The 27,719-nt window shown below is 55.8% G+C and overlaps 1 protein-coding gene across 1 annotated transcript in view; it reads right to left on the bottom strand.

The window, feature by feature from the left end:
* CBFA2T3 (CBFA2/RUNX1 partner transcriptional co-repressor 3) overlaps nt 1–27,719 on the bottom strand; it is a 65,761-nt gene that overhangs the window by 13,843 nt on the left and 24,199 nt on the right. The window contains exons 3-6 of the mRNA XM_065416639.1: nt 10,929–11,078; nt 5,406–5,483; nt 2,476–2,717; nt 1,880–1,969 (exon numbers count right to left, since the gene is read on the bottom strand). Coding sequence (XP_065272711.1) covers nt 1,880–1,969; nt 2,476–2,717; nt 5,406–5,483; nt 10,929–11,078 — 560 coding nt within the window. The remainder of the gene's footprint in view (nt 1–1,879; nt 1,970–2,475; nt 2,718–5,405; nt 5,484–10,928; nt 11,079–27,719) is intronic.

The following is a 27,719-nucleotide window of genomic DNA, read 5'->3' as shown; positions in this document are numbered from 1 at the left end:
CAGGTGGTGCAGGGTCACTGGGGGGTTGTTTGAGCCTCTTTTGCGTTCACCTCGAGAACTGGCAATGCCAGGCACCCGCCCAGGAGAGGGCTGAGCCAGCTGCTGAGACCACGAAACTGGCACCACAGGTTCTCGCTGGGCAAAGATTTCATATAGGCCCAGAGTTCTGACCCCGCCCCTCGGCCAATCTGAGTGTACAACGCCCTGGGTCCAGCACCCCCTCCCATCACTGCCCGGGCGGCACCTCCGCTCCGAGCCGGTGCATTGACTGACAATGAGAGGGTCACGTTCAGACCCAGAGCCCAGCCAGGAACCTGCTCCCGGAGGCTGCCCACATTCACCAGCAAACCCAGCCTCGGAGCGGAAGCCAGGTGCCCCCAGCGTGAGCCGTGTCAACCCAGCGTCAGGCACTTGCAAATGAAGAGGAGGGAGTCAAATTTCAGTGGTGACATATTCCAGAGGGGTGGACCCCTGGCACTAACCTCCATGCCAGCAGCTGGGTGCCTGCAATGAGCGAGCACGTGTGACTGTGTCAGCCAGCGTTCCCCGCTGCTTCCATTCACCTGGGCACCACCAGCCTGGGGCAAATATCCAGGCCCGGAATGGAGAGCTGGATCTGAAGCCTTGCGAGTGAAAGGTGGGTTTTCCCGGGGTTTCTGGATACCTAAGCACACCTCCTCTTTCCTAAGGGGACGCTGCCCTTTAGGTTAGGCAAAGCAAACTGGTTTTGGTTTGTAACTGTCTTGCCCTTTGAAATGCACTCGAGAATGGCATCAGAGCGTCTGTCATCCCTTTGCATCCCAGGCTAGTAATACTGTGTAACCCACCCCGCCCCCAGCGTTCACTTTCTGTTTATTTAAAACGGGGCAGAGCTGGGTTTCTGTCACAACGTGGCTGGCCTGGGGGGTGGGGGGGGGGAGGGCATAGCTCTCCAGCTGGGACTGATCAGCTGCCTCCCAGCTGAGGCTGTGATGAGGCCGTGGGTCCGGGGATAGCAGGAGCTCAGGTTCTGGGCAGAGTGGGTAGGGTACGCTCTGCAGGGGAAAGAACCCAGTTTGCATGTGACACTCAGCGTGTGGCCTGGGAACAGACAAGAGAGCAGAGGCTCACCCTGACTCTCGGGGCAGACTGGGAGTAGATAGGCCCCTGCAGGAGATCCCGAATCGGGGAAGGGACATGACTGACGTGCTGAATTTGTGTTATTTGGGAAAAGAACCCGAAGAAAAGGGGCCTGGAATCCCGTGGCTGGAGAGCGCTCTTTGGTGCACGGGCCCCGGGCTTACAGCGCCCCACAAAGCTTACTAGGCAGAGACAGGGCTTCCCGTTGGTTTGAAACGTTCCATGGAAGTCAAGACGCCCCCTCTGCGGCACTGGGAAGCCAAACACAAGCACCTCGGCTAGTGCAGAGACAAGGGCCTGCTGAGTTCCCCGGTCCAAAGCTGGGGGCACCGGGAGAAGGGAATGTGCCACCCCAATGGGGAGGAGGGAGTGAGTCCTTCAAAGCATGTTCCTGTGCGCGTGAGCGGAGGGGGTGAGCCCAAGGAACACGGGGAAGGGGGTTCCTGGCTTCCTAAAATTACAACATTCAGGCAACCAACCCAGCACGACCCCCCCACTCCCGCCCAACTCTCCTGGGCTCCACCCCAGAGCTCCCCAGCTCCATGGGATCTGTCCCCATCTGACTCAGATATTTGCATGTTCCTTGACAGAGCAGATAAATTCTTCCCATAGCCCAGGCGTCTGATAAGCGAGCCACCCACAGCAACCACAGCAAGTCAAAGGGTGCCTGATGCCGCAGAGCTCCCCCATAGGGTGTCATCGGGGGCTGGTGGGGCCACGGCCCTGGGCTAGACAGGACTGGGCGGCATAAGGGACCTACCTTCAAGAAGGGGATGACGAAGGGGCGCAGCGGGAAGTTAGTCGCCTCCTGGAGCTTGGAGTGGAACTCTTCGATGGTCAGCGTGGAGTTCTGCGAGGCAGAGAGAGGGTCAGGCTCAGAGAGGAGTCACCAGCCCGTTCACACGGCCAGCCATTCGCCACACTGACCCCGCTTCTCCCTCCCACCAGCCTGGGGCAGAGCTGGGCATTTCCACTGGGCTCTAGAATTCACATGGCTACTGCCACAGGCCCTGGGCTACTAGTCACACGGGGCTGGGCTGGGGAGGGGCAGGTCAGTTCATTTGGACAATTCTCTCTTCACCTCTGCATTTCGGTGCAGGGCTTGAGGCCACAATGGGCAATTTGTACCTGGTGACAAATACAGGAGAAATTCCCAGTTTTGCTGGGGGGAGAGAGGGGGAGAAGTTTGCTTCTGGGAAAATGGCAATTTTTTTCCCCAGAGCAAATTCAGGAACACCAGCAAAAATCTCTGTGGAGTTGGCCCCACAGCTCTGGGAGGGAAAAGCCTGGCTCGGTTACAGCTACGTCCGTCTCTCCGATGGGGCATGCCGGACAAACACGCCCCACAGAACGTACCACAAGCCCCAGCACCAGCGTGCGCACCCGCTCCCCGATCTCCGGGGAGATGTCGTTCCCAAACTGCTGCAGGGTGGTCAAGAAGCGCTTGAGTTTGCTGAGCTGCCGGGCGCCGCAGGCAGGAGGGAGCTGATGGGTGGACAGGGAGGCAGTGGAGGAGGTGGCAGGCCCGTTGCTGAACCCGTTGGGGGTGGAAGGAGCTCCATTGATAGCGGTAGGGGAGTGGCTGCTTCCATTCATTACTGCAATGAGAGAGACAGAGAGACGGTCACTGGAGAAGACACTGGCTTTCAAGACCAGTGGCTGGCCTCTGGCAGAACGCTGTAATGGGCTTCTAGCAAGTAACGCTGCCCCCCACTGGAGAGAATCAGAACGGCTCTACTATGTGCCATAGGCTCTAGACAGCCAGAAGCTAATGGGGATTTTCCTTTACCAAAGTGGGCTTTTTGGAGCAGGAGGCTGAGTTCTCAGTGTGCAGATGGTGACCTGCAGAGAGGATGCCATGCGCAGGTCCTGTGCAGGGAAGGGAGGTGGGAAGACGTGTCAGCGAGGGGAGGGCAGACAGCACGGAGCATGGGGGTGTCAGCACCAGGGGGCAGGGAAGATATGTCAGTGTTTGGTGGCTACATGGGGAGTCCAGCTGTCTCACAACGACGTGTTGCAAACAGAAGGGAACGTGAACGCCAATGTCTGGCCACGGCAGCTTCCAATCGACAGCCAAGCAGCAGGGCGATCAGCCACGGCCCCCGCGGGTAAATGAATGTGCCGCGAAGCGGCGGTGTGCTCATCAGGCCCGATAAATCAATAACCTGCCCTGCTCCCGGAGAGACCTGGCTCAGCCAGTCATTTAACAGCAACACAAACACAACGCGCGAGGACAGCAGAGCCTGTCTGGAAATCCTGCCCCTCGCTGCACAGGGGGCTCTGTGTATCAGCACATGGCCTCTGCTGGACCAGAGCATGGACTGGAAGGAACAACTCGCCTTCCCCAGCCCCACGGAGAATCCGCAGGACAGCCAACGAGGGCTCCAGCCCGGGCTGTCACCACGGGGATGGGGAGCACTTTGCATCAGCCTCGGCAAATACAACCTGACAGCGGAGCGAGGGCCTGAGGCTGCTCGACTGGCTGGGATGTTTGCAGGTGGTTATGTCTAGGGGCTCGCTCCTGCACGTGCCAAGCGCTCCCAAGGGCTGCTCATGCAGGGCCAAGCCCCAGGAGCCAACTTCCGAGGCGTTCAGCAGCCCGGGGGGCAGGACGGGTGCAGAGCTCTTTGGAAAATCCAGCCCTGACTCACCTCAGCCATACATGCGGCTGACATCTGCTTTCTAACCCTGCAGAACAATCGGTTGCATTAAAGCTGTGCCTGCATCGTTTGAACCCGCAGCAGTGGATCCTCGGCACTTACAGGCCGGGCATTTCCTAGCGTGTGCAGAGATCAACCCCCTAGGAAAGGTGCCTTCATGCCAATCGCTGCTGAGCAATCGCCCTCTCCTGTCCACAGAAAGTAGAGAGGGGATTGTGCTGCTAGGTCCCGCCTACCCCACCCGGCATCAGCCAGGGCAAGATTGCGCCAAGCCCTGGGCACTTCTGCCCGTTGTCCAGCGCAGCTTGAAATCACAGAACCAGCACAATTGCTGGGTAATGACACTCCGGGGGGAATCCACTCCCTGGATAGCCCGTCAGTTACAGGCTTTTCGCCAGTCTCCCCCTCTGCCTAGTCCCCACGTCTCCCCGGAGCAGGAACCGCAGCAGCTAGAAACGCAACCCAGGAAACAGAGTCGCTCGGAAAAGCAGAGGGATTCCTGTTCACAGGCTCCATGACACAGTGCATGTCTCCCCCCCGCCCCCCGTGCAAATCACATCCATGACATCGGGGCGCCGAGTCCCCCTGAACACAGCTCTGCTGGGAACACAAACCCCAAAGGGCCCCACGATTCGCCCTGAATAGCCCCGTGGCTCTCCAAATCCCCCCTTCCTGCGTTCACTACTAACCTGCCCCGCTGTGGTTATGCTTCTTGGAAACCAGCAGCCCTGACTCTGGTGTTTTCTCAGGCTCCCTCTCGCTCTACTACGAAGCAATATCAGCCGCTTGCTAAAGAGATGCCGAAAATAACCCCCTGGCCACAACTGCTTTTATTCCAGTGACAGGTGTGTTACTAAGTTAAACTCCGCACATGGCCCCGACGGAAGGTTTGTGGACGCAGCCTGCACCCTCGTAGCCCGCTCTGCTAACGGGGGAGCGAGCGGGTTGGGAAAAAGTCCCGTTCGGACTGAGATGGTAAAAAACGAACAGCGGCAGTCTCCTTGAAAGCACCCTCCCTGCACGCCCTCATGTGCTCACACCCACAAGCGCTGGTGGTGAATTCGCTGCTCCCACAAGGCTGGGGCTAACAGACAGCAATGGACGCAGACACCCGGGACTCCAGGATCAGCTGCCAGAAGGCAGATCCCAGCACTGGTCCCACAGAACAGTGTGTTTGCCAGCTCCCCATCCTGCCCCTACGCTGGGCTGGAGCCGTGGCCTGTGATTGCTGTGCACCACGCAATGAAAGGGCTCGTTGCCTGTGGCTGTGACCCGGCTCCCCACGCCCTGGGGCCGAGTGCACAGCCCACAGAGCAGGCTATGCGCTTGGGAGCTCCCTTATGTGCCCTGTGCCCCTGTGCTCTGGGGAGGAGGCAATATCCAGGGAAAAGCAGTGCCCCAGCTTCACCCCAAGTGCCCCCACCCTCCCACGGGGCGGCATACCCCATCCAGCTCCTGCCTGCCACGTAGCAGAACTGTCCCGGTTCTGCCACCCACGCACAAGCACAGGGCAGGACGTCCCTCGCACTCGGTGCAGCATTAAGGACACGGGGTTGCTCTCTGGGGGAGGGAGAGCTGAGGTGGGCTCTGGGTCTCTCATTAGAGTGTATGTTTCATTTTACTTACAAAGACAGACCATCGACCATTTCAAGCAACCATGAAAACGGCCGCGAGGCAGAAACGTCGGAGGCCCAGCTTCTTGATCTGCAAGCAAAATAAAACACACGCTATCATGAGAGACCAGAGGGGGCAGCTTTCCACAGTGCTGGGCGGGGGCTGGGCTGCTTCGGCCCCCATCTGCTTGAACTGGAGCTGCGTGGTGAAAATCCAGAGGTGAGAGACTTAACGGACTTCTCCTTGGAATGGACTGTGGGTCCCTGCCTTGAAAAGGCCTGGCCGTGCTTCCTAAATGGCATTGATCATCCAGGGACCTCCAAGCACTTTGCAGGGATCCATAAAGGAAGCCTCGCCACTCCCAGGCGAGGCAGGTATCACAACCCTGCCTTGGGGAAACTGAGGCAGAGAGAGGGGAAGCAACTGGCCCAAGTCACACAGCGACTCAGTGGCTGGGAACAGAACCCTGCACTAGCCATTAAACAAAGTTCCCTGGATAGGGCAGAATTGCCACTGTCCCAAAGCAGGCAATTCAGGGGATAAATACTGACCTCTGAATCCAACATGGCCCTCTAGTGTCTGGCACCCCCCCACCCCGGCTGCCTCCCTGAGTCCGACACTCTTACTAACCTCCTCAGCTTCTGACCTGTCCCACGGCTTCCTCCCCCCATGCTGCACAGAGCTCTCAAGAGTGGTAACCATTAAGTTTGCTGGTTAATAAAGTCCCTGATTTACAGGGTAAGTCTCAGTGCAGACCTGAGTCAGGCAGTTTGCTAATATTCACTAGGACTAAGTGCAAAAGGGACAACTTAAAATTCTTTTGCCTTTTTGTAACCTTTATGCATGCTCAGTACATACAGAGCATCACCCTCAGCCGCAGTGTGGCTAGGAAAAACCCGGCATGTTGGAGGAGGGGGACACCCCGCTCCACACAGATGCACACGCACAAACCCAAGTACGAATTAAGAGGCACCACATCTGTTGCAGAGCTCAGATTAAAAGCCAAACCCATCAGATCACAGACGATCAGAATCCGATTTCTAATTAGAGAACAGCTGGTTCCAAACCCAGCGCTTGTACTGACTGGGAATGCAGCTCAGGGTTAAAAAAAAAACCAAACTAACCCGCTACCAAACACACCTTAAAGAGATTGGGCCTTGCCTGGATTCCCTTGAGCGGAGCAGATGGAGCAGCTTTGCCGTTCGAAGGCTAAGCAGTTGTCAAAGGCGTTGGTGGGTTGTTGTTTTTTTTGCTCTTAGAATTTATCAGCAAGAAGCTGGTCTATTTGGTCATGAGGCAAGGCTCTCTGCTGGGGTGGGAAGGGGAGTCTCTTACAGATCTAGACCAGCTATTTCACAGAGCAACAGCTATGCCAGTGCAGAGGATACACACACACATTCGTACAGTTACTCGTGGGCCATTGGCTCTGTCGTTTGTAGAACGGTTGTTGGCAGTGATGTAGCTGCGTTGGGCCGGAAGAACAGCTCTGGGCAGCTCCAAAGCTGGTCTCTCTCCCCAACACAAGTTGGTCCAGTAAAAGATGTCACCTCTCCCCCCTTTGTCTCGCTCATTGGCACAAAGGGGCAAATAAAGTATGGCAAGGTGCCTGCAATCTCCTCTCCCTCCACTGGGGGCTCCACTGCTGGTCGGTGCAAGCCCCCAAAGTAGGTGGTGCTGGCCAGGGAGTCATTGGGGAATGCCACCGGAGTGGCTGCTGGAGGATTTCCCCACGGACTGAAAGCTCTCTCCCCTAGCAGAATCCCGGGGGACAGCAAGGAGATGCCACGTGCTCCTCCCTGGGCTAGTGGGTGAATGAATTTGGCCCAATAGTTTTACATTTCCAAAGTGATCAAGGCCCAGCCCCACCCGCTAACGTCCCCTCTTGTTCCCGCTGCCCGAGGGGGCTAGAGAAAGTGGCCTCCAGCCCACTAAAGCCAAACCGATCTGTTTGCAAAGGGCTCCTCTGTGTCTGCAGGCACCTCCCGCTGCGTCTCCTCCATCTGGGTCTCTGGAGCAGCCCGGAGCAGGCTGTAACATGTCTATGTGATTGGCTCCCGCAGCGTGTCCCAGGACATTGCCAGATACAGCATGCAGCCGGTGCACACCAATCCCCAGCCTTCCCCGCTTACTACACGGAGGAGGGTGGCTGCAGCAACTCAGTGGAGAAGCTCTGCGGAAAAGGGGCAGGGCAGGGCTGCCGGGACTAGGCACGCGAGATGACTGATCCTGTGGCAGCTGTGAGTGGAAGGGGGGAGGGCGGATAGCGGGGCTGGGGACTCAGGTGTGCTGCAAAGACACTGCACAACGCCCTTGTTGAGCACCAGAGCCCTCCCAGCTTCGTGGTTTAGCTCGGGAGGAGGAGGCCCTCTGGGAGCGTTCCTGGAGCAATTCCCTGTCTGCGCACTCTGACACCTGCGCTCTGTCGGGGAGGTGACAGAACGTGGGGGGTGTGCAACCGGATTGTGTGCCTTCTCCTCCAACACCATCCGTCTAGGGCCCTACCAAATTCACGGCCATGAAAAACGCATCCTGGACCATGAAATCTGGTCCGCCCCCCCCCCCCCCCTAAGAAAATTGGTCTTGTGTGTGGTTTTACCCTATCCTACACAGATTTCACAGGGGAGCCCAGCGTTTCTCAAATCGGGGCCCTGACCCAAAAGGGAGTTCCAGGGGGGTCACAAGGTTATTTTAGGGGGGGTGGGGTATTACCACACATACTTCAATGCCCTCAGAGCTTGGCAGCCGAAGAGAGGCGACTGTTGGCCAGGCGCCCAGCTCTGAAGGCAGTGCCCCCGCCAACAGCAGCGCAGAAGTAAGCGTGGCAGTACTGCAACCCCCCTGAAATAACCTTGCGACACCCCCACAACTCCTTTTTGGGTCAGGACCCCTGCAATTACAACACTGTGAAATTTCAGATTTAGATAGCTGAAATCATGAAATTTACGATTTAAAAAATGACTGTGAAATTGACCAAAATGGACGTTGAATTTGGTAGGGTCCTAGCTATAATACTCCCTAGCTCTTCTATAGCCCTTTGCATCAGCAGATTTCAAAGGGCTTTACCAAGAGGGTCAGTATCATTATGGGGAAACTGAGTCACAGAGGGGGAAAGTGACTTGCCCAAGGTCGCCCAGTAGACCAGTGGCAAAGCCGAGAACAGCCCCCAGGTCTCCTGACTCGCAGTCCAGTGCTCTATGCACTGTCTCCCATTCCACACTATGGTGCAGTGCCATTCACACATCACACATCAATGTGTTACACTGTGGCACATCAAGGTTCCAACACATATCGTCACTGCCTGCCTGGAGATCCCGACAGCTCCAGGTGCTCAGACACTACACTGATAAGGGTCATGGAAGAAGTAGCTAGCTAGTAGGAGATGTGTATGGGGGTCGGTAGATAGGGAGATAGATGACAGGCCATTGGGGAGCACAGGGTTCAATCCATCCCAGGCCCAGTTCCCCAGGCTGTTCCCAGAACTCCTTGCAAGCAGGAATCCTGTCCAGTTTCTTCTTTCTTCTCAGGACAGCGATGGAAGGAGGAGTCCGCCACGAACACCCGGACAGAGAGCAAACAGTTCCCACTAAAGCCAATGGGAGCTGCGAGTGCGCAGCACCATTCAGGGTTGGCCCCGTTGTTTGTACCATGTAACATTTCCAGTGATGGTCACAGGTTGATCCCAAACTGGCCTGTGATGTCCACCTGGAACAGATCCTGACGGCGCCCCGTCACTGGCAGGACAACTGCTCCTCTTCCATCCTTTCCCATGGGACCGGCTCCACACAGCCTGCCCCGATCGTGCCAGTCTGTGGCTATGCGCTCTAGGGGGCAGGTTTTCTCCAGATCATTTGCTTGCCATGCTGGCCTGACCTCTAGCTTTCCATCCCCCTCCTGGGTGTAGATTGTCCCAAACCTTCCGAGAGTACAGCTTACCCATGTAACAGGGCACGCTGGCATGCGAGGGAGTGCCCCTGCGGCATGTGCTCCTGGCACCCCCAGCGCTGTGCTGTGTGACAGCTCCATTCGTTTGAAAAGAGACGAAGGAGGCTGCAAAGTCTTAGGGGAAAGGAGGTGGATGAGATCCAAGACAACCTATCAAGGCACCAGCCGCTCCGTGCCTGGTGATAGGAGAGGAATGAAACGGGCTACAACGCTGTAGAAATTAAACTGGCGTGGGTCCCCTTATCCCACCAGAGAAAGTAGAGAACACATCAATGCTGTAGCCTGCAACTGGCAGCCAGTGATAAGGTAATCCCAGATCCCACCACAATGACTTGATGCACACAGGCCATAGGGGAGCACGGGTTAAACCAGCATCAACAGCTCATTACAGCCCGGATTCTGGCACTGCTAAGTCCAGCCCAGTGCCGCAGTGACTTGGCACCAGATGGGAGTTCCCCTTTGTTCATGGCTTTCCAGCCTGGGGTTCGCTGCCATCCCCCTCTCCTCCCCCCGGTTCTTCCTAGAGCTGCTTGACAGTTTGCATTCATAATTTTTTTGCTGCTGACAAAAATTTGGCCTTTTTTTCTAGCAAAATGTTTGGTGGGAAATTTTTGTGTCTCAGGAAATTTTCAGCTTTTTCAGCAGAAGTGAGAACAATGGAGCGCTTGTTGCTTTTTTGCTTTTTGGTTGATAAACTGATTCCCCCCGACCCCCCGAAAAATTACAACAAAACCCCCTCCCCAAATGTTTTGTTTCTTCCTCAGATTTTCACGGAAAATATTCATAATTTCCCAACCGGTTCCAGTTGTTTCTGTATTGGAGAGAGTGTTGTCTCGTCGTTAGAGTGGGAGGCGAGGGGCGGGCACTGGCAGTCAGGACATTGACTCAGTGGGTGACTGGACAAATCACCCACCCCCTCTTTGTGCCTCAGTTTCCCCCTCTGTGACACAGGGATAACCACACTTCCCTAACTGCAGGGAGCACTTTGAGCAGGAAGGTGCTGGAAGGGCAGGTGCTTTGTGTCCTTTTTAGAGATGCAAATAAATAAGGAACACAAAGGCCCGTTGCAGGAGGAGAGCAGTTACTGTCTCTCCACAGCAGGAGGTTAACACAGAGGGGTGTGTCGCAGCTTTGAGAGCCTCGGGGCATAGCAAGGGCGGTGATGGAGGAGAGGTGTTAGGCCTGCCTACGGGCGTGTGCTCATCAAGAGCATTGGCTGCGGGGCTGGCCAGGCCCCACCTGCCCAGCCTGCCCCTTTGAGGTGGGCAATGCGCACGGCGGCCCCAGCTGAGCCCTGCGTGGTGCCACGCGGGTGCAAGCCAGGGATGCCTGGCTGGCTTCTGCAGGAGAATGTTGGGGCAGGGATGGGGGGAAGATGCTCCCTGCCCTTCTCTTCCCCTCCCCATGGCATCCTGCCCAGGGGCAGCTGTAACAGGGCCCATATGCTTCCCGGTGGCACAGGGCACAGAGCCCTCTCGGGGAGTACCCTTTCCAGGTGACATCTCCGTCAGCACGACAGGATCCGGCCCTGAGTCTGCTCACCACGTCCCAGCCCCTCGCATCACCCCAGCCCCGTCTGCCCCGGCTACTCACTGGTGTTTGGCGTGAAGGAGGGGTGCCGCGTGGCTCCCTGCGTGACGGCTGGCGGCGGAGGAGGCATGTTGGGGGGTGTCGATCTGGACTGAGTCTTCACGTCGGCCGGCGAGTCAGGCATTGTGGCTGCCTTCTTCTTCTCTGCACTACCTGCAAGGGGCAGAGACGCAGAGAGCGAGACACAGGTGAGTGCAGTGGATCGGGGTCGCCGGGCCACATGGCACTAGTTAAACCCAGGCTGCTGATCCTTCCCTCGCCCAGGCGCGGACCTAACGCCCACTGGAGTCAGTGGGCATCTTGCCCTGGTCTGCAATGGCCTTTGGGTCAGGCCCTCACGGGAGGTGGCAGCCACACAGACCTCTTTGCATTGCAGCCAATCGAAACACACGTGTTTCTCCTCTCACATGGGCAGTTATTCCTGATTCACATCAGCAAGAGGAGGGCCTGGCCCCGTGCCCCGTAATGCACACAGCTATGCCACTGGAAAGGCATCACCTTGGACTGAAACGGGCCCCCACTCATGTGCCCATTTCAGGGTCCGTCCCCCCCCCCGCCCGGGGGCCCTTCTCCCATGGTGAGAACCGACCCGTTTGTCCCGGGGAACCTCCACGTTTCCAAAACGCCAAATTGGGAACATTCCTTCCAGCAACAATGCATTTGTCCCAAAACACCGAGAACTTCACAAACGTTCTGGGCTGTGAAATGGCCAACATTCCTTGGTTCAGGACTATGGCACAGGAGAGGAGCTTTATGAGTTCCCACAACCCCAAAAGCTGGCGTTTCGGGGATGGGATGGGAGCACGTTTGCTCCTAACTCTGCCTGGGTCACCCCACCCCTCCTTCCTGAGCAGGGCGAGACTCAGATCACTGAGGGGGCAAGGAGGACGGCTCTCAGGGGCGTCCCTTCCTGTTCACTGCAGTGGGCACCCAGTGGATGCAGGGCGGGAGGAGAAGTCTACCTTCCCTGCCCCAGGCGGAAAGTGAAATTTCACCCAATGAGCAGTGAACCCTCGGGCTACCGGGCAGACGCATTATCACCGGGTCCTACGCACAGTCATGGAGGGCCATGTCCTAGCTATGCCCTGGGTCTTGGGGGCTCAGCTTTCTTGTTCCTGAGCCCCCGGCCATCCATGAGCTCGGCCTCACAGCAACCGGGCATGGCAGAGGGACGTGTCACTCTCCCCGCAGAGAGATGAAGGGCGGAGAGCTCAGAAGGCTGGGGAGAGACGGGCCCCTGGGGAAGCGATTCCCAAAAGCCAGCGCACTCGGTGGGGAGCCGCCTACGCTAGCCAAGGGAAGATGCCAGCCAGGGCTGGTGCACAGCCCCACCGTGCTCTCAGAGGCAGGCACCGAGGTCCAGGCTGCAGGGAGGTGTCGAGCGCCGAGGACGGATCACGCTCATCACTTTTAGCTCAGTGACGAGCGTACTGATCTGGGAAGTGGGAGACCCCCCGGCTCAAGTGCCCCCTCCCCCAAAGGAGGAGAAGGGATTTGCCGCCTGGCAGGCGAGTGCTCTAACCATCGGGCAGTTCTGCTGTGGAGTTCCCTCCATCACTCCGGTTTGAAGCTGTTGCGTTGGGGATAAATAACAAGACTCCGTGGAGCAGGGAGACCGGCTCCTGGTCTCCCCCGTCCTGGGAGAAGGCTCTAACTGCCAGGCGACACAGCCACGCTCGGGCTTGTGCACACTGGCTCGCAAAGAGTCGTTTGGACAAGAGAGCGGGCAAGCGAGCACACCAGCACGAGCATGATTCTGCTGTCTGGTGGTTGGCGCACGTACCAGGATGGGGGAGACGTGGGAGCCAGCCCCTGCTCCAGTGGCTCATTCGTTATTTAGCTGCAGCATAACAGCTTCAAGGGGAGGGGCTGAGGCCCGACATCAGACTGTCCTATACCCCGGGGTCAGGGCACGAACTCCCCGTTCAAATCCTTTCTCCCCGTTAGGTGGAGGGGGGATTTGAACCGGCTACTCTCCCACCTCCCAGCTGAGTACCCTAAGAAGCACTGGGCTAAATGTTCCAAGGGAGGCTGTGGTCCTCCTCCCCCGGCCACCCTGTGCAAGCTCGCTGATGGGGGCCGAGCTGCGAGGCAGCCTCTGAGCACGCTGAGCGGATCAGGCTCCTCAGGCGGGTTAGGTCACCGAACACCTCTGTGGGGAGATGGGCGTCCAGACGGCCCCAGTGCGCATGCCCCGAGGCAGAGCCATTGACACCTCCAGGGTTTCAGCAGGAGTTTCGTGCATCGCGGTGATCCCCAAACTGGGGCTTGTGCCTAACTCCGGCGGAGCGTTCAGCCTGAGGGGACGGGCCCCAGGGACCCCGGGGGTCTGGGGTAGACCTGAGAACTGAATCCAGAGCTCCTGAGTCCCCACGACTATGCCTTAAATCACAAGGCCGCCCTTTCTCGCCCAGCCAGCCCTCTGCACACCAACATATTGTACAGAGCTCCTCCCGCCCATACGCACAGCACTGTCGGATACACATGTTCATCCAGCCACACAACACTGGATCACATAGCCATCTACCCACCCCGGAAATCCTGTACCATGCACACGTCTTCCCGCATACGTACTAATGCACAGTCCACACGCACCTCTATTAGCACACGCAATATGCCCTGTACACACGCACCCGACAGATCTAGATATGTGTCACGCATGCACAGAGCATGCTGTCATCTTGGCGCTCATCCCCGAGAACCCATCTCTGCCATGGCACACACCGTCAGAGCAATCTCCCTGCTGGTTACCTGCCAGTTTGGAAGGAATGGGAATTCTCCCCGGGTCGCCGGCTGGAATGCCGCGCCATTTCCCAGGAATAAAGTGTGGAGTTACAGGAATCGCGCTGTCAGGCCGGGATTATTCACAGATAGTAAATTGGGCTTTAGGTGCCGTGCTGCAGGCAGCAGCTCCCATACACCCAGCAACCAGGGCAGTTCCACGGGTGCCTTGAGAGCATTCGTTCCCGCGTCATTGACCTCAAGCACTCAAAAATCCCCAGTCAGGCCCCAAAACATCAGGGGATTTAAAAGACCTAATAAATATGAGGTTCCCTTTCTTTGCCTCGTGGTTTCTGAGCCTTTAGGGGTCACTCAGGACACGTTTTCCGGCTTTTCTCCAAAACCAGGAGACGGGAAATGTACCTTTTTTTAATAAGAGCCGAGATTGTGGCATCATCCCAGGATGAGCCTAGCTGGGGCTTTAAGAAAACAACATGACTCACGATCGTCACAATAACACTGCGAGAACCCGCCACACTGCCTGAAGCCCGATGCCTTCACTGCGATTAAACCCTTCTCCGGATCACTGGGAATAAAATTCCCTGCCCCTCCCACCTCTCGCTTGTCCAACAAAGCCACAATGACAGAGCTGGTGGAAAGTTTTCCAGCACCACGGGTTTCCATCCTCAGAAAATGCCACGGCCTGGAAATCAAAACGTTGTCAATTTTGATGAAATTTCGTCACAGAAACAAAAAACAAGCGGACCGAAGCATTGGCCCATTTGACGTCTCTAATGCTGAGCAGCACAGCGTTGGTTTTTAACAAAACAGAGCATTGCCGTGGTTAGTTTGAAAATCACGTTGCGTTTTGCGATTTGTTTTGTTATATTTGATGTTATACTAGAAGTTGTGATAGACAGTTAAAAAAAAAGTTGAAAGTTGATCAGCTCAAAGTGAACTGTCCCTGTTTTAAATATCTAATGCTGAGAAGGGCAGTGGGGGGTAAGGGGTCAGGTGCATTTGACAAATTCCAACCACCAGTGCGCCCCCACCCAGCTGCCTAAAACTAGCTGTGTCTGAAGGTCAGAGATAACCTGTAGCTGGGGAGTGATTACAGAATTCCTTGGCCCCGGGATCCCTGCGAGCTGTTACCAGGGAATATCCTTGTGATGGGGTGTTCATCCCCCTTCCCCCCACAGTAGCCCGTAAAGGGTTAATGACACAGTTGCCAACGTTCACGTGGTAAATAAGCCCCCCGACTTTCACAATAAGCCAAAAATCGAGCTAATCCCATTTCAAAACAAGGCCAAAACAAGCCAATCCCTAAGAACCCCAACACTCTGTGTGACTAGATCCCCCCGGCGTGCAGTCTGGGACTGGGGTGGGCCCGCTGTGCACCCCGACTCTCTCCCCCCCTTGCCCCTGCTTGCCGGGAACTGATTAAAAAAAAAAGAAGCTACAGTACAAGCCAAAAACTAGCCAACAAGCAACTCACAAGCCAATTAAGCCAAAAACAAGCCCAATTTCTGTGTTTTTTTCGCGGGTTTGGCATGTCTGGTTAATGAGGCTCCGAAGGAGCCAATTAACCTGACAGGCAACACCTGAGGGAGAACAAGGCGGGAGGATGGAGCCCAGCTGGACAGGAGCAAGGAGGGCTGGTATAAAGCCAGGAGGCAGCTTAGAAAGGAAAGAAGGAGAAGCCCAGGGGGAGAGCAGAAGCCCTGGGCTCCTGGCCCTCAAGGAGGGGAGTACCAGCCGGATGGTGGAGAAGGGAGCCTGATAAAGATAGAGTAGGAAGCAGTCCAGGGAAATAGCAGCGAGATTTGAGATGGAGCAGACCCTGGCTGCTGACTGTAGGGTCCTTGAGCTGGACCCCGGAGCAGAGTGGGTCGGGTTCCCCAACCAGCAGTAGAAGGGAAGATTGCCTGGGACAGATCGTCCAGTGAACTCTGATACCCTGGAAAACACACAGTGACCCAGCCGGGGGGGGCAAGCTGTGAAAAGGGATCCCCCTAAGCCAGGAAGAGGGATCATCCCGACGCACTGCAAATCCTGGAGCGTGAGACAGAAGGGGGCATCCGAGCAGGTGGCCCTATTCCCCAGACGCAGCCCCAAGGAGTGAACCCCACGACAATCCCCTGTGAAGGGCAGTGGGGCAGGGGGCTAAAGCAATGTATGGCCAGAGCAGGACTGCTTAGCTCTGCACACCGCATCCCTCAAGCTGTCTTTCTCAGCATCTCGACAGGGCTGCGGTTTTCCTGGGATTCAGCCATGGCCCAGTTCAGAGGAGGCTTTGGAGTGGTATGGGGACCTGGCTGGGACTGGGGAGGGGGGGCAGGGAAGAGACGAAGCAAGTAAACAGGACAGCCGCGAAACAAGCTTAAGTGAGAGCACCTGCTACTGAGATCAGCTGCTGCCACATCCATTTCTCTCTCTCTCTCTCTCTCTGCCGTTAGAGAGGGTGCACTAGAGTTTGATGGCCTGGCACAAGTGTGGCGGCAGCTGCAGTGGTCCGTCAAAGTGCCTTGTGTCTGGGGGCTCGGCTGGAGCCCTGGTGAGAACCAAAGAAGGAAAGCGTCCCCCTCGCTGGAGGCTGACAAGCGTCTCCTAGAGGTGTCACTGCCTTTATAGGATCAGGAGAACTCGGGGGCTTATTCGCATGCAGGCACCGCTGATAAACTAATCTAATGTGCATTCTTAATCCACTGCAACTGTTGTAAGATTAATTGAACCCTGCGCGAGTACATTGTCCAGGCTAAATAAAGCCTGGTCTTAATCAGAGCAAGATGTTATCGGGGCTTGCACAGCGGCCAAAGCCAGGGCTGGACTTAAACGGGAAGAGAACAAGGTTTTATAGACGAGCTTCCCTGGTTCTGCAGGAAACTGACACTCCTGAGGATTTTGCTCAAGCAGAGGTGGGAAGGGGGCATCCGGCCTGGCAAACTGCAGCTCTTTGGTGCACAGAGCGGGCAGGTCTCTGTAGTGGGGAGCGGGCACACGATCAGGGTGCGCTTGTGCCAAGCTCCTCACTTCCTCCGAGGTGCAGGAAAGCACTTAGCAGCCTCCCGAGGGAAGGGCAGCCCACAGGGAGGCTGTTCCAACAGCACCAGTTAGCCTCGCTGTCCCTCCTGTCCTCTGTGCAGAAGATGAGGTGAGCTGTGCCCCTGCCTGCATCAACCAGCCCTTGCCAAAGGCCAGCCACAGGCTGGTGTAACACTAACAGACCCCGGTCATCGGCGGGCGGGATCGAACCTGGGACCTCTGGAGCTTGGTGCATGAGCCTCTACTGCAGGAACTAGAAGCCAACTGGCTGTTAGCTAAGGCTGTAGAGCAGACTCATTTTATCTCTCTCTCTGAGTGGTCTCGGTGCCACCAGATGGGCCAGAACACAACACCCAGGAGGTGTGTGGGTTACACGGGCACAGCCTGAGATGGTGCCAGGCCTATAGCAGCAGGGAGGCTGTGATTGCCAGGCCGTGGCGGGTCATGCCATTTTTAGTCAGGCACGTGGTTCTACACCTGCATGCAAAATGGCCGCCTCCATGCAGCACAGCCTCGCACGGACAGTGCGGGGGAGATCACGCTGCACAGAGGACACCCTCTTGTTCTACAAAATAGTGCCCTGCGGGCACATTCACGAGCCGGACAGGATCGGCCCACGGGCACAGCCGGCCTGGGGCATGCAATGCGTGCCTTGTGCTCACAGACGGCAAGCCACTGCTGCCATGGCGATGAGAAACAGCCTCGCACCGCCAGCCCCCCCGGCCACTCGCTTGGTACGCCAGTGCCGCTGAGCCAGAAGCATCTGAACCTTGCCCAGCCAGTCGCCGCATCAGCCACTTGCCAGGCACCCAAGAGACGTGTCTCACTAGCACAAGATGAGGCAGCCTTAGTATGGAGCTATTGCTTGCAGGGCCGATAGGTCCTGAGTTCTAGTCCCAGCTCAGACAATGTTGCCATCTGGGGCAAGTCACTTAACCTCCCTGGGTGTGGCTGAGAGGAGAAAAGGACCTCTGCTCTCTCCTGTGCATCACAGGGATAGCCCTTGCACTCAGCGAGCTGCCAGCACAAACCTCTCCAACAGGAGTGGGGAGGGCTTGGGAAGCCATGGGCCCCATGCCACACTCCATCCAGCAGCTCCAGCCCCCCCAGGGGAAGAAGCAGGCTCTATCCCTTTCCAAGGTAGGTGTAGCAGCCTGGAGCTCGCAGACCGTGACCTCTGATTCAATCCTCCTACCTATCAAACAGGGCCGTGAAACGGACACCAAGAGTTTTGCCTTAAGTCCCAGGAAACAGTCTCTCATTATTTAAAGGCCAGCTTCTCAAAATCTGGCCACACGCAGGTTGGGTAATTGCCCATGCAAATTTACCAGTTCGTTTCACAGCAACCTGATCTACTCTGGCAGTTGCAGTCATCGCCCAAGTGAATTAGGTGCCCGCCTGCCCGAGGGCTGTGGAATCCCAGCCGCTCTAACTGGAGTTGCGGTACCGTGACACACGCGGTGATGTGGAACGATGCCAACGGCGTTGTAACAGCAACCTCAGCAGCGAGGGGAAAGCACGTGCACACAAACGCTGTTGTGCACCGGAGCATGTTTGTGTGAGAACTCTGACAAGAGCTCAGCATACACCCATTGCTTTTTCAGGGAAATTCTTCTCCAGTTAAATCGCTGAGGATCTCTCCTCCCAGAGCCCCAAAGTCCCTTTAGAGTTCACGGTCATGCCCGCTCTGCCTTTCTCTTCCAGCACCCGAGTGATAAGACCGCTATTAATGACTTATTCGTAATCAGTTTTATGAAATCCCCACCAGTGGGATTGCGAGAGACCAGCCAGCCCCAAGAGCACATGAAAGGCAGAGCCGGCCATTCACACCAAGCCTGCTCCCCTCGCGCTAGCCCACAAGTAACTTCGAAAATGCAAACAGCCGTATACTATTCCAGGAGGTGTAATTAGTTTCCCAGACAGTGGATGCCTTGTCTGTTATAGGCCCCTCGTCTCTCCCTCCACCCCACCCCCCTTCAGACCTCCTCCCCGCAGCTCCCCCTCCATGCTCAGGCAGGCTCAGTTTCTGCGTCTGGTGAAAGCTCCCCCCAGACAGGGCTACATGTTGTGGAGAGAGCTTTGGAAAGGAGCCAGCGCTGGAGCCTCGGTCTCGGGCCGGCCTCCCCTTCGCCGTTCGCAGCTGAGCGCAGGCCAAGAAACACGGGCTTTGGGAGGCAGCTCCGGCGGAGGCCAAGGAGAGGGAGGTGGGACACTGGCCATGCTTACAGGCTTTATAGTGGCACTCTCGGCAGCTGAGTCCCTCACAAGCCTTTATGGATGTAGCTTCATAGCCCCTGGTGAGGCAGGGAAGGGTCACTCCCCCATGTCACAGAGGGGAAACTGAGGCATGGCCAGATTCAATGACTTGCCAGGGTATCTGGGGCAGAGCCAGGAATTGAACCCAGGTCCCCAAGTCCCAGACTGGTGCCTTAACCACGAGGCCAACCTTCCTCAAAAGTATAGTATTATTTATTAGGTGTATTACGGTAGTGCCAGGGAGCCCCAGTCATGGCCCAGGACCCCGTGGTGCCAGGCGCTGTATGTTATTAGGTGTATTACGGTACTGCCTGAGCCCCAGTCATGGCCCAGGACCCCAAGATGCCAGACGCTGTGCATTATTAGGTGATTTATGGTACTGCCTGAACCCCAGTCATGGCCAAAGACCCCGTGGTGCCAGACGCTGTACAAAGACCGAACACAAACATGGTCCCTGCCTGAAGAACTTCCTCGTGTACAAAGCTAGAGCCTCTGATCCTCTCCCTTGTCCCAACGCACCATGGCCCTGTAATGTCCTGCAGGGGAACAAGGGGGCATGGGTGGGCACGGGGTGGCTGAAGAAAGAGACCTAGTCCCAGTATCTCCAGGGAGGCCAGTGGAGCTGCCGGTGTCACTTCCGCATATGCTTGGAAAGCTGAATTTTAAGGTTCACCATCAAGATTTCATGGAGGGTCCTGCACTCTAGCCCCCATTTACCAAGTGACTGGTTCACAGGCAGGCACCAAGTCCATGGATAGACCCCCAGGTCTGGGGTAGCTCTCACAGCTGGGATTTGCTCTCCGGATCCCACCACTGCTCTGTGCCTGGCCCACAGGACCAGCTGTGACATGGGAAGTGCACAGCCAGCCCCAGCGGGCCGGCAGGACAACAGCAGAATTGTCACCCCCGATGGAAAGCTTCGAACTCGCTTTCATTCCGGGGGGTTGGAACAGGAACGCGTTTTCGTCTATTTCCGCAACGTTCAAAAAATCAAACGTTGGGATTTGAAAAGGTTCTGGGTTTTGTTCTTATTTATTTCCCCCCTTCTCTCCCTTTTGCCATGGAAAAAGGCGTGGAAAAGAACAAACCTCCCCCCCCCCCCCAAACTGAAAACGAAGTATTTGTAGTTTGGGGTTTTGCTGGAAAAAAAGATGGAAATAAATATAAAAGACAATTTTTTACAAACATTTTCATTTTTGACAAAAGGCCATTTTAAAAATTGATAAAAAAATACGTCGTTTGAAAAATATTCACTAGGTCTTAACTCCTGGCACGGGGCTTATCTGTAAAGCACGTCGCCAGCCCTGCCTCCTGGCGTATCTGCCATGACAGTCCCCGAATACCTACGTGTGTCAGGTGCATCACCATGGGCTGCTGCAATCTCAAAGCAGGGCATCTGGACTTGAAGAGCGGAGGGCAACGCCGGGGCCGCCGGGGGGTAATTAAATGTTAGCACACACAGCCAGCAAGGAAGAAACAATCAATCAACTTCAGGGACTCTTCCCTTGGGCTGTGATTGCAAACCAATGGAAAGACCCTTTTTGCTCCCCCCCATCACCGTCAGGAAATAGTCCCCAGTGCTGTTCGGGATTAAAGGCCAGCTCAGCAAACTGCACGGAAGAGGGACGCGTTAGATGGAAATAAGCAACTACCTGGTGCAGCAATTGTATGCAGGGTGGTAAATGAAACCAACTGGAGCCCAGGCTGGGCATTGCTGTGGCTGCCCGTGAAAAACAAACCTCTGCAAGCAAGGGGTTTATGGGGGAAATTATGACCCAGCTTTAGCCAGGGCAGAGCACATGGTGCCGGGGAAATACCAGAACTGATGTGCTTAGCAGGAGCTGGGAGATAACTTTCCAGTGCGTTTCACCTCCACCTTTAAAAGTCAATCCCCTTTAATGGTGACATGGCTGCAAAATCAATTACCCCTCGCGGATCAGCTCACGTCCAACTGCTGTTCTCATACCCCCAGGCAGATGGAAACCAGCGGGTTTACGCAGACAGGGCATTCGGAGCCAGGAAGCGGAAGGGAGCGAGGGTTTTCACTGCTCGTCTCGGGGTCACTCACCCAAGAGGCCTGGACTTTTCCATTCAGAGAGTCACAGTGGCCCCTCTCTTTCTCCCCGCACGGAATCCTGCTGTCTCCCCTGCTAGAGCTCATAGAAACTCAAAGTTATTGTTGTATCCAGGGACTTGGGGATGCAAAAGGACACATTCCCGGCGTGCCAGGAGCCCTGCGTCTCAGCCTGCAATGCTCAATCACACTCAGCCTTCCCCTCGGCGCACCCCCGAGCCGAGCCGAGCCAAGCCGAGCCGAGCCGCACCTCCCTGTTAAAGCCAACAGCAGCTCAGGGTGACGATCCCCGTGGGCTGCTCACCTGAATCAATGGGCTACTGAGGCTGCCGCGGCTGACTGTGCCGCAGGCGAAAGGAGCCAAGTGCCCGGCTCACCTCTGGAGCCAGGGTGCCATGGGGCACAAAGCTTCTGTGGCAAATCTGGTGAGATTGAAAGGCAGCCTTTGGTCCCAAGGAACGGGGAGTCGTCCCGCTCCAGTGACACTGGCCCAATGGATGTCTGAGTGGCAGGAGGATTTGGAGGTGACAGGCAGAGATGATGGGGGAACAGATGCAGACTGTGCTGAAAAGGCAAACGTCAGGTGGGTAACACTCCAGTAATGGCCCTCGCCTAGAGCTGCAAGCCACTGCTTCGGGAAGGGAGTTGTTCTGGAGTGGCAGTGCCCTCTTCATTGCTAGAGTGGCAATCAGCTGCTAGGGTAAAGCCCACGCTTAGCCCCACCCCACTTGGTTTGGCCTGAAAATGGCCAGATTTCCTCCAAAGGCAAAGGAGAAAGGACCAGGCCCTCAGCTGGTGTCGATCAGTGGGGTCCATTAACTTCAGTGGAGTTCTGCTGATTGACCCCAACAGTGGATCTGGCCTGAGAAGCTTGAAGAACGTCGGTCAGACCACCTTCGGTCCCAGGCCATGGAAAAGGGACTCGGATTCACAGCTTGGACTTTCATCTCTAGTGGCTCCAAAATGGCTGGTTCCTGACCCCACCGACCCCACCACTGGCCTGTTTGGTACCTGCTCAGATGAACGTGTTTGTGATGCAGGTAGGGCGAGATGTCCACAGCACTTTGCTTCCTCGCTCTGAACGGCTGGAGTTCAGTGAATGCTGGGCTAAGCCCGGGGGCTGTTGGCACCCTGTGCCCCAGGTAAATTCAGAGCATCATTATCTCCATTTCCGGGGGGGGGGGGGAAAGGGGGAACTGAGGCACAGGGCTGGGCCCAAGCACACTGTGGGTAGGGGGTGGGAATTGGTGTCTGAGGCAGAATTAGCACTCGGGAGCTCCCGCGTCCTACTCAGCTGCTTACACTACTCCCTCAACATGGGCTTCGGCTGCAATCCAACCCAGCCTTCCTGATCTCCCCAACATGGCGTCGGGTGGATTATCCGCTGGGCTCTGGATGATCAATGAGCTATTTCTGGTGGGCTGGGGAAACATAAGGAGGCTGGGTTTGTGCTGCCTGCTGTTGACAAGGTGACCTATTGCTGGGTCGCATCTACTGTTTGCCCTGTGCCCCGATGCTGCGGTGATGGGCGTTCCACAGGTCATCCAGGGCTCCCTCTGGAATCAGCCCATCGACTAGGATGGGATTCCTCATGCGCACCAGTGGGGGGAAGGGGTTCGAATGAGCGTTCCCGAGGCTGAGCGCGGCGCCTCCGGCGACAGACAGAAAGCGGCCATCTCTCAGCTCTGTCTCTTCTCCCTCCCAGGCTCTGGGATCCCCACCGCCCCTCCGCAGCTGGCTGACGGCACTGGGAACGTGCGTCGGTCGGGACACAGAGCTGCAGTGCATCAGCCAATGCACGGGGTAGCAGGGCTGGGAGTAAGCAGGGGTCATTTTCACACAGTCCCTTTTCGGAGCCCAGCCACGCTATGGAGAGAGTTGGGGCTGTGGGCCGGGGAGGGTAAGTTAAGGCAGAGAGTAGCCTAAATGAGGGATGCAGCCAAAACGACTGACCTTCCCTAAGCATGGAAATCAATCAGTGTCAGTAAGATTCTGGGTCAGGAGGGCCCTGGTTCTGTGCTTCAGGCCCTGGGACATGGGGCTCTGGTAGGAACCAGATCGGGTAGTTGCAACCCAACCCCTGGCCACACTGCTTTTGGAAGTGTGGAGGGGTGAGAGGGATCACGTGAAGGACGGCACCTCCTTCTGCCCAATGGCAGCATTCCTGCACACGTCGGGCCCTGGGAACCGGGCCTGGCATGGAAAACTGAGCTCCACGCGTTTCCTGCTTTATTTATAAATACCGGCCTGAGTGACAGCCCAGAGCCAAACAGCAGCTGAGAGCCTCCCGCAGCAGATGGGAACCAACAGAAGTCCCGGCACGTCCAGGGAGCTGTCATCTGCAGAGACTCGGGAGGTTTAAAGGAGACGTGGTGTTTGTAATGCAGGCGGGCGGGGGCATCTGTGCGGGTTTGGGGGGTGGAGCTGTGAATGCAGGTGGTACGTTAGCATGCTTGTACATGGGTACAGACACGGGCCAGGTGATGAGTCTCTTGCTCACACTGCAGTAAGATGCTACTCGGTGGGGAAAAGGGTATCAGAATCTGTCCCTAAGTGTGCATCAGTGTGAGTGTGCAAATGTGTATATACTCTGTGAGTGTCCGTCCAGCTGCATGTGAGCACACAGACACACAGCTAAACTGCCTGCCGCCCGAAGCAGGTCGCCCCGCTCTCCTTGGCTTCTAGTCCAGGGAACAAACCCGTGAGGCCTTTCAAGCACTCATCGTTTGTCGTGAATCGCTGGGCAAGCCTCTCCCCAACGTGGGAGCCTGTCAGGTGTGACAGAGCCCTTGTGCCAGCCAGCAGCAGAGGCAGGGACAGCCACACACACTGGTTAACACAAGCGGCCAAATTCAGTCCGGCTAGCACACGGCACCACCCCAGTGCCACCCCCCTGAAGTCAATTGGATTGCACGGCGGGTAACTGCATGGCCCACATGTGTGTGTTAGTGTGTGCACGTGTACCGTGTCAGGGGATGAGTGTAGGCATGAGTCAGCGCATGTGCCTGGATAATTGTCTGCATGGCGGGACGGCCATCACGCCCTCTTGCCCCTTTCTTGACACACACGTTCTCAAGACTAGATGGTCACAGTGGTTCCTTCTGGCCTTGGAATCTAGGAATTCTGCCAGAACCCACTGAACTGTGAGGGGAACAAACGTTTGTTCGTTTCTGAAGCCTTCGCGGTCAAGCTCCAAAGAATTCCAGATTTTTATTTAAAAATAAAAATGCTGCAGGGGCTGCATCCCTCTGCCCGAGCATTGGCTTTTCCAGTGGAGCCATTGGCTTTTGCAAACAGGTTGCTGATAGAACCCGGAACAGTTTATACACATTAGGACCAACCCAACATGTTCAAAAGTGGCCTGTGACGTTGGATGCTGCGGTAGCTTAGTCTCCTAGACTGGACACCCTACAGTGTGGCCACCCGCAGTGGATATCTGTGAAAGTCCTGGCCCATATGTGGGCACTAAGTCACCTTGTTGTGAGCCGCCCAAGGTTGCACAACGAGTTGCAAGGATGGCGTCTGGGTACATTATGCCACCATCTGAACCCACGACGACAGTCTCTGTCAACACGGTATATCTGGTACCACAGCAGCCCACACTGAGGCCACAAACTTGTCTGATTTTGCTTCTGCTTCTGTCTGAGCTGCCCCCACATCTGCCTGGCTGCACATTTTGCTGAGTGCTCTAAGCTAGGCACTCTGAGCTTACCCACAGATTGCAGGTGGGCCCGTGAGCCCTTCCAGAGCCTCCGGTTCCTGTGAAGATATCACCCCCAGCCCATCTTCCCCCACCAGCGCTAGTGGCTGTTCTGCTTGTCCCAAACAGGAGCACTCGCTGAGTTAGCAGGCATGGGCATGGCCTTGGGCAATCCCATTCCGTCTGAATTAACCCTAGTAAAGTTCAACCCGGGGGGAGTCCAGAGAAAATTCGAATATATGGCTGAACGGATGATAGTAATCTCCATGGCATTACAGCCATATTGGGCCCTGCTCTGCTCTTGCAGGCCAGCTGGGCACCAGAATACGACACAACCTCAGTTAATGAAACTCCACTTAATCAGTGTCCTGGTTAGCCACATGTTAGCTGGGAGAGGATGCCAGGCAGCCATCCCATCCCATCTGTGTGTCCCAAGTCACTGGCAACTTCACCCTTCTCCCAGAGGTCCCTCTAGAAGATCTCTAGATAGATGGTGCTGTACTGAACACCCAGAATAGAGTGGTCACCGGCTGTGTGAGGGGATAATGCGACACACGTGCCAATCCTCCGACGGCTGAGTGCACCTGCCTCTTGATATACCTGCAATGTTCCTTTCTGATAGTGGCTACACTAGTTGTTCCCAGCCCTGCCTTTGGTTGAGGGTCCTACACATTCCTGCTCACATTCTCTTATTCCTCTGCTGTGTCCTTATTTCTAATACATGTGCCCAAACCCTGACATTTAAAGTGGAGGAATCACCAATATGCGGGTTAGGTACAAACAAGCTTTCCCACAATTTATTGCCAAGAGGAAAGTTTCCATGAAACTAAACAAACTGGAGTGGAAACAAAGGTGTTTTTTTTTTAAAGTAATAAACATTTCCTTGATGTGTTTGGAACCCAAAGGTTGCATGAGACCTAGAAAATGAAACTGACCAGAAAGTATAATGGAAGAGAAACTGACTAGATTTAGATATTTTTAGCATCTAAGCTGAGAAATACAAAAAGTTAGCAAACAGCCCAAACAGGGAAGGGTGTATTAGTTTTTTAGATGCCCTGTGGTTTTACTAACCTAAGGTGTTAGCTGTAATATCAGTAAGAAAGGCTGGGATGGAGCCTATGGGAGTCTGACACTCTATCCAATGGGATATGGGCACATAAGTCCCCTGAGAATCCCAATTTACATTTGTTTTTGAAAATTTACCATTGTCCCTTTTACGGTGGTTTAAGGACCTCATCCACGCATGCCCATTCTGACCCGTTTTAGTATCTAATCCAGATCCTTTCTCCAGCAAATTTTCCCCGGTTTTGGCCCAGCATCCGGTTACCAGGTATGGCTGAGTTTCTGCGCTGGAAGCATGGAAGCTTTCGTGAGCTAAAATGCAGGGGGAGACGTGTATGTGGGGGCGGGGGCGCCTGTGTGGAGAAGTCCAGGCCGTTCTGAATGCTCTCAATCCCCCCCTCCCAACAGCAGTTATAAATGTGGCAATGATTCTCTGACATGACTCAAACTCTGCTGGAATTTTTTTTTCTTTTGGATAATTTGTCCCAGCCGCTTGGGGCTGAGTCTGTTTTCCTACATCTGGTTTTCATTAGGTCTGTGCAACCCAGATGAATAAGTAATAATATAAAAATAAAAGGATTAGTATTTTCTCCTTCGTTGGTCCAACCAGACCCTCCCCCACTTCACCTCCTGATGGGAATCAGATGTCGAATCCAGATATCTCCCCATACACCCCATTGTGACCTAAAGCCCTCCATTTGTTACACCAGTGCATTTAACCCTCCACGAACGAGGCTCTGCCTGGTTCCTGCTGGGGCTAGAAGCAACAAACCAGCCCTCCCAAATGCCTCTAGTTTTACAACAATAATTGTGGCAGCACCACAGAAGCTACTGTCTAATAAAACTCAGATTGTCTTTTTTATTCACGCACACCCAGGCATTCGGCCTGGCGCCACTAAGCCCCACCGGGTAGCTCTGGGCCCAAACCCCTCTTTGCAAGGCTGGAAGCGGCCAGTATGGGCTATTGTACCCCAGTTTGTGTCGCAGACTCCCAGATCACATCCCCCCTCCAATCTCTTAGTATGCTCTGCCCATGTTCAAAGCTGTTGGGAAAAGAGGCTAGTTCTTATTTGGTCTCTGTCCCTTTCTTTAACTGCTGACAGAGCTTGCTGGCCTGATTCTCCACTGCCCTGCACCTGGTGAGTCATTTACCTGCGCAAAGTGGGGGGTGACATGCTTCCGAATCACAATGGCAGCATTTTGCACACTCTTTGCACTAGCAGCGTAAATAACCACTCAAGGTGCAGGGCAATGGTGGATTGGGGCTTCCTATGTCCAGCTGGGGGGACTGCCATGCTGGCCTCTGCTGGCCTTGGGCCCCATGCTAATGCCTCCCAGCTCTGGAGCATGAACCCTTCCCCTGGACACAGAGGTGAGCAACCAGGGGTGGGGCTCTGAGGAGGGTGGGGAAAGGAGGAGCTGCTCTCCATGGCATTGCCCCTTCCCAGGGTGGGAAGTGGTGGTCTGCAGCCACCTGCGGGGGGCTTTGGCACAGACAGGCGGGTGGGCGGGGGAGGGCCAGGCCTGGTGGGGAGTGGGAGTAAAGGAGCTGTGTGTGCCTTCAGCAGGCCCTTGGCAGGAACGGGGGCTCACACACCCTGCACTCGCCAGGCCTTGACCTGCGTTCTCCCTCCCTCTTGGTGACAGCAACCCCCTGAAGCCAGAGGAGTGGGCCACTCAAGGTGTCTCCCCTGCCCCAGAGCTGAAGAGGTTAATGCTCCGGCGCGCCCACCTGCCAGGAGAGCCAGAGGCCACCTCTGGAAATGGGGCTAGTCTCCCACAGGCCAGCCCCCCAGGGAGCCAGGAGGCACTGGATGCATGACGGCGCTGCGATGGGTGGGCACCTGCCTTCGCTATCTCTTTGCTGGGGTACCCTTATTCCTCTCAGCCCCAGCATGGGGACTGGATAATAAAACGCACTCCCAAATTCTCAGCTCAG

The sequence above is a fragment of the Emys orbicularis genome, chromosome 14, assembly GCF_028017835.1.
Source record: "Emys orbicularis isolate rEmyOrb1 chromosome 14, rEmyOrb1.hap1, whole genome shotgun sequence".
Taxonomy (NCBI): Eukaryota; Metazoa; Chordata; order Testudines; family Emydidae; genus Emys; species Emys orbicularis.
Note: the sequence above shows the minus strand (reverse complement) of the source record. Positions and strands in the feature narration are given on the sequence as shown.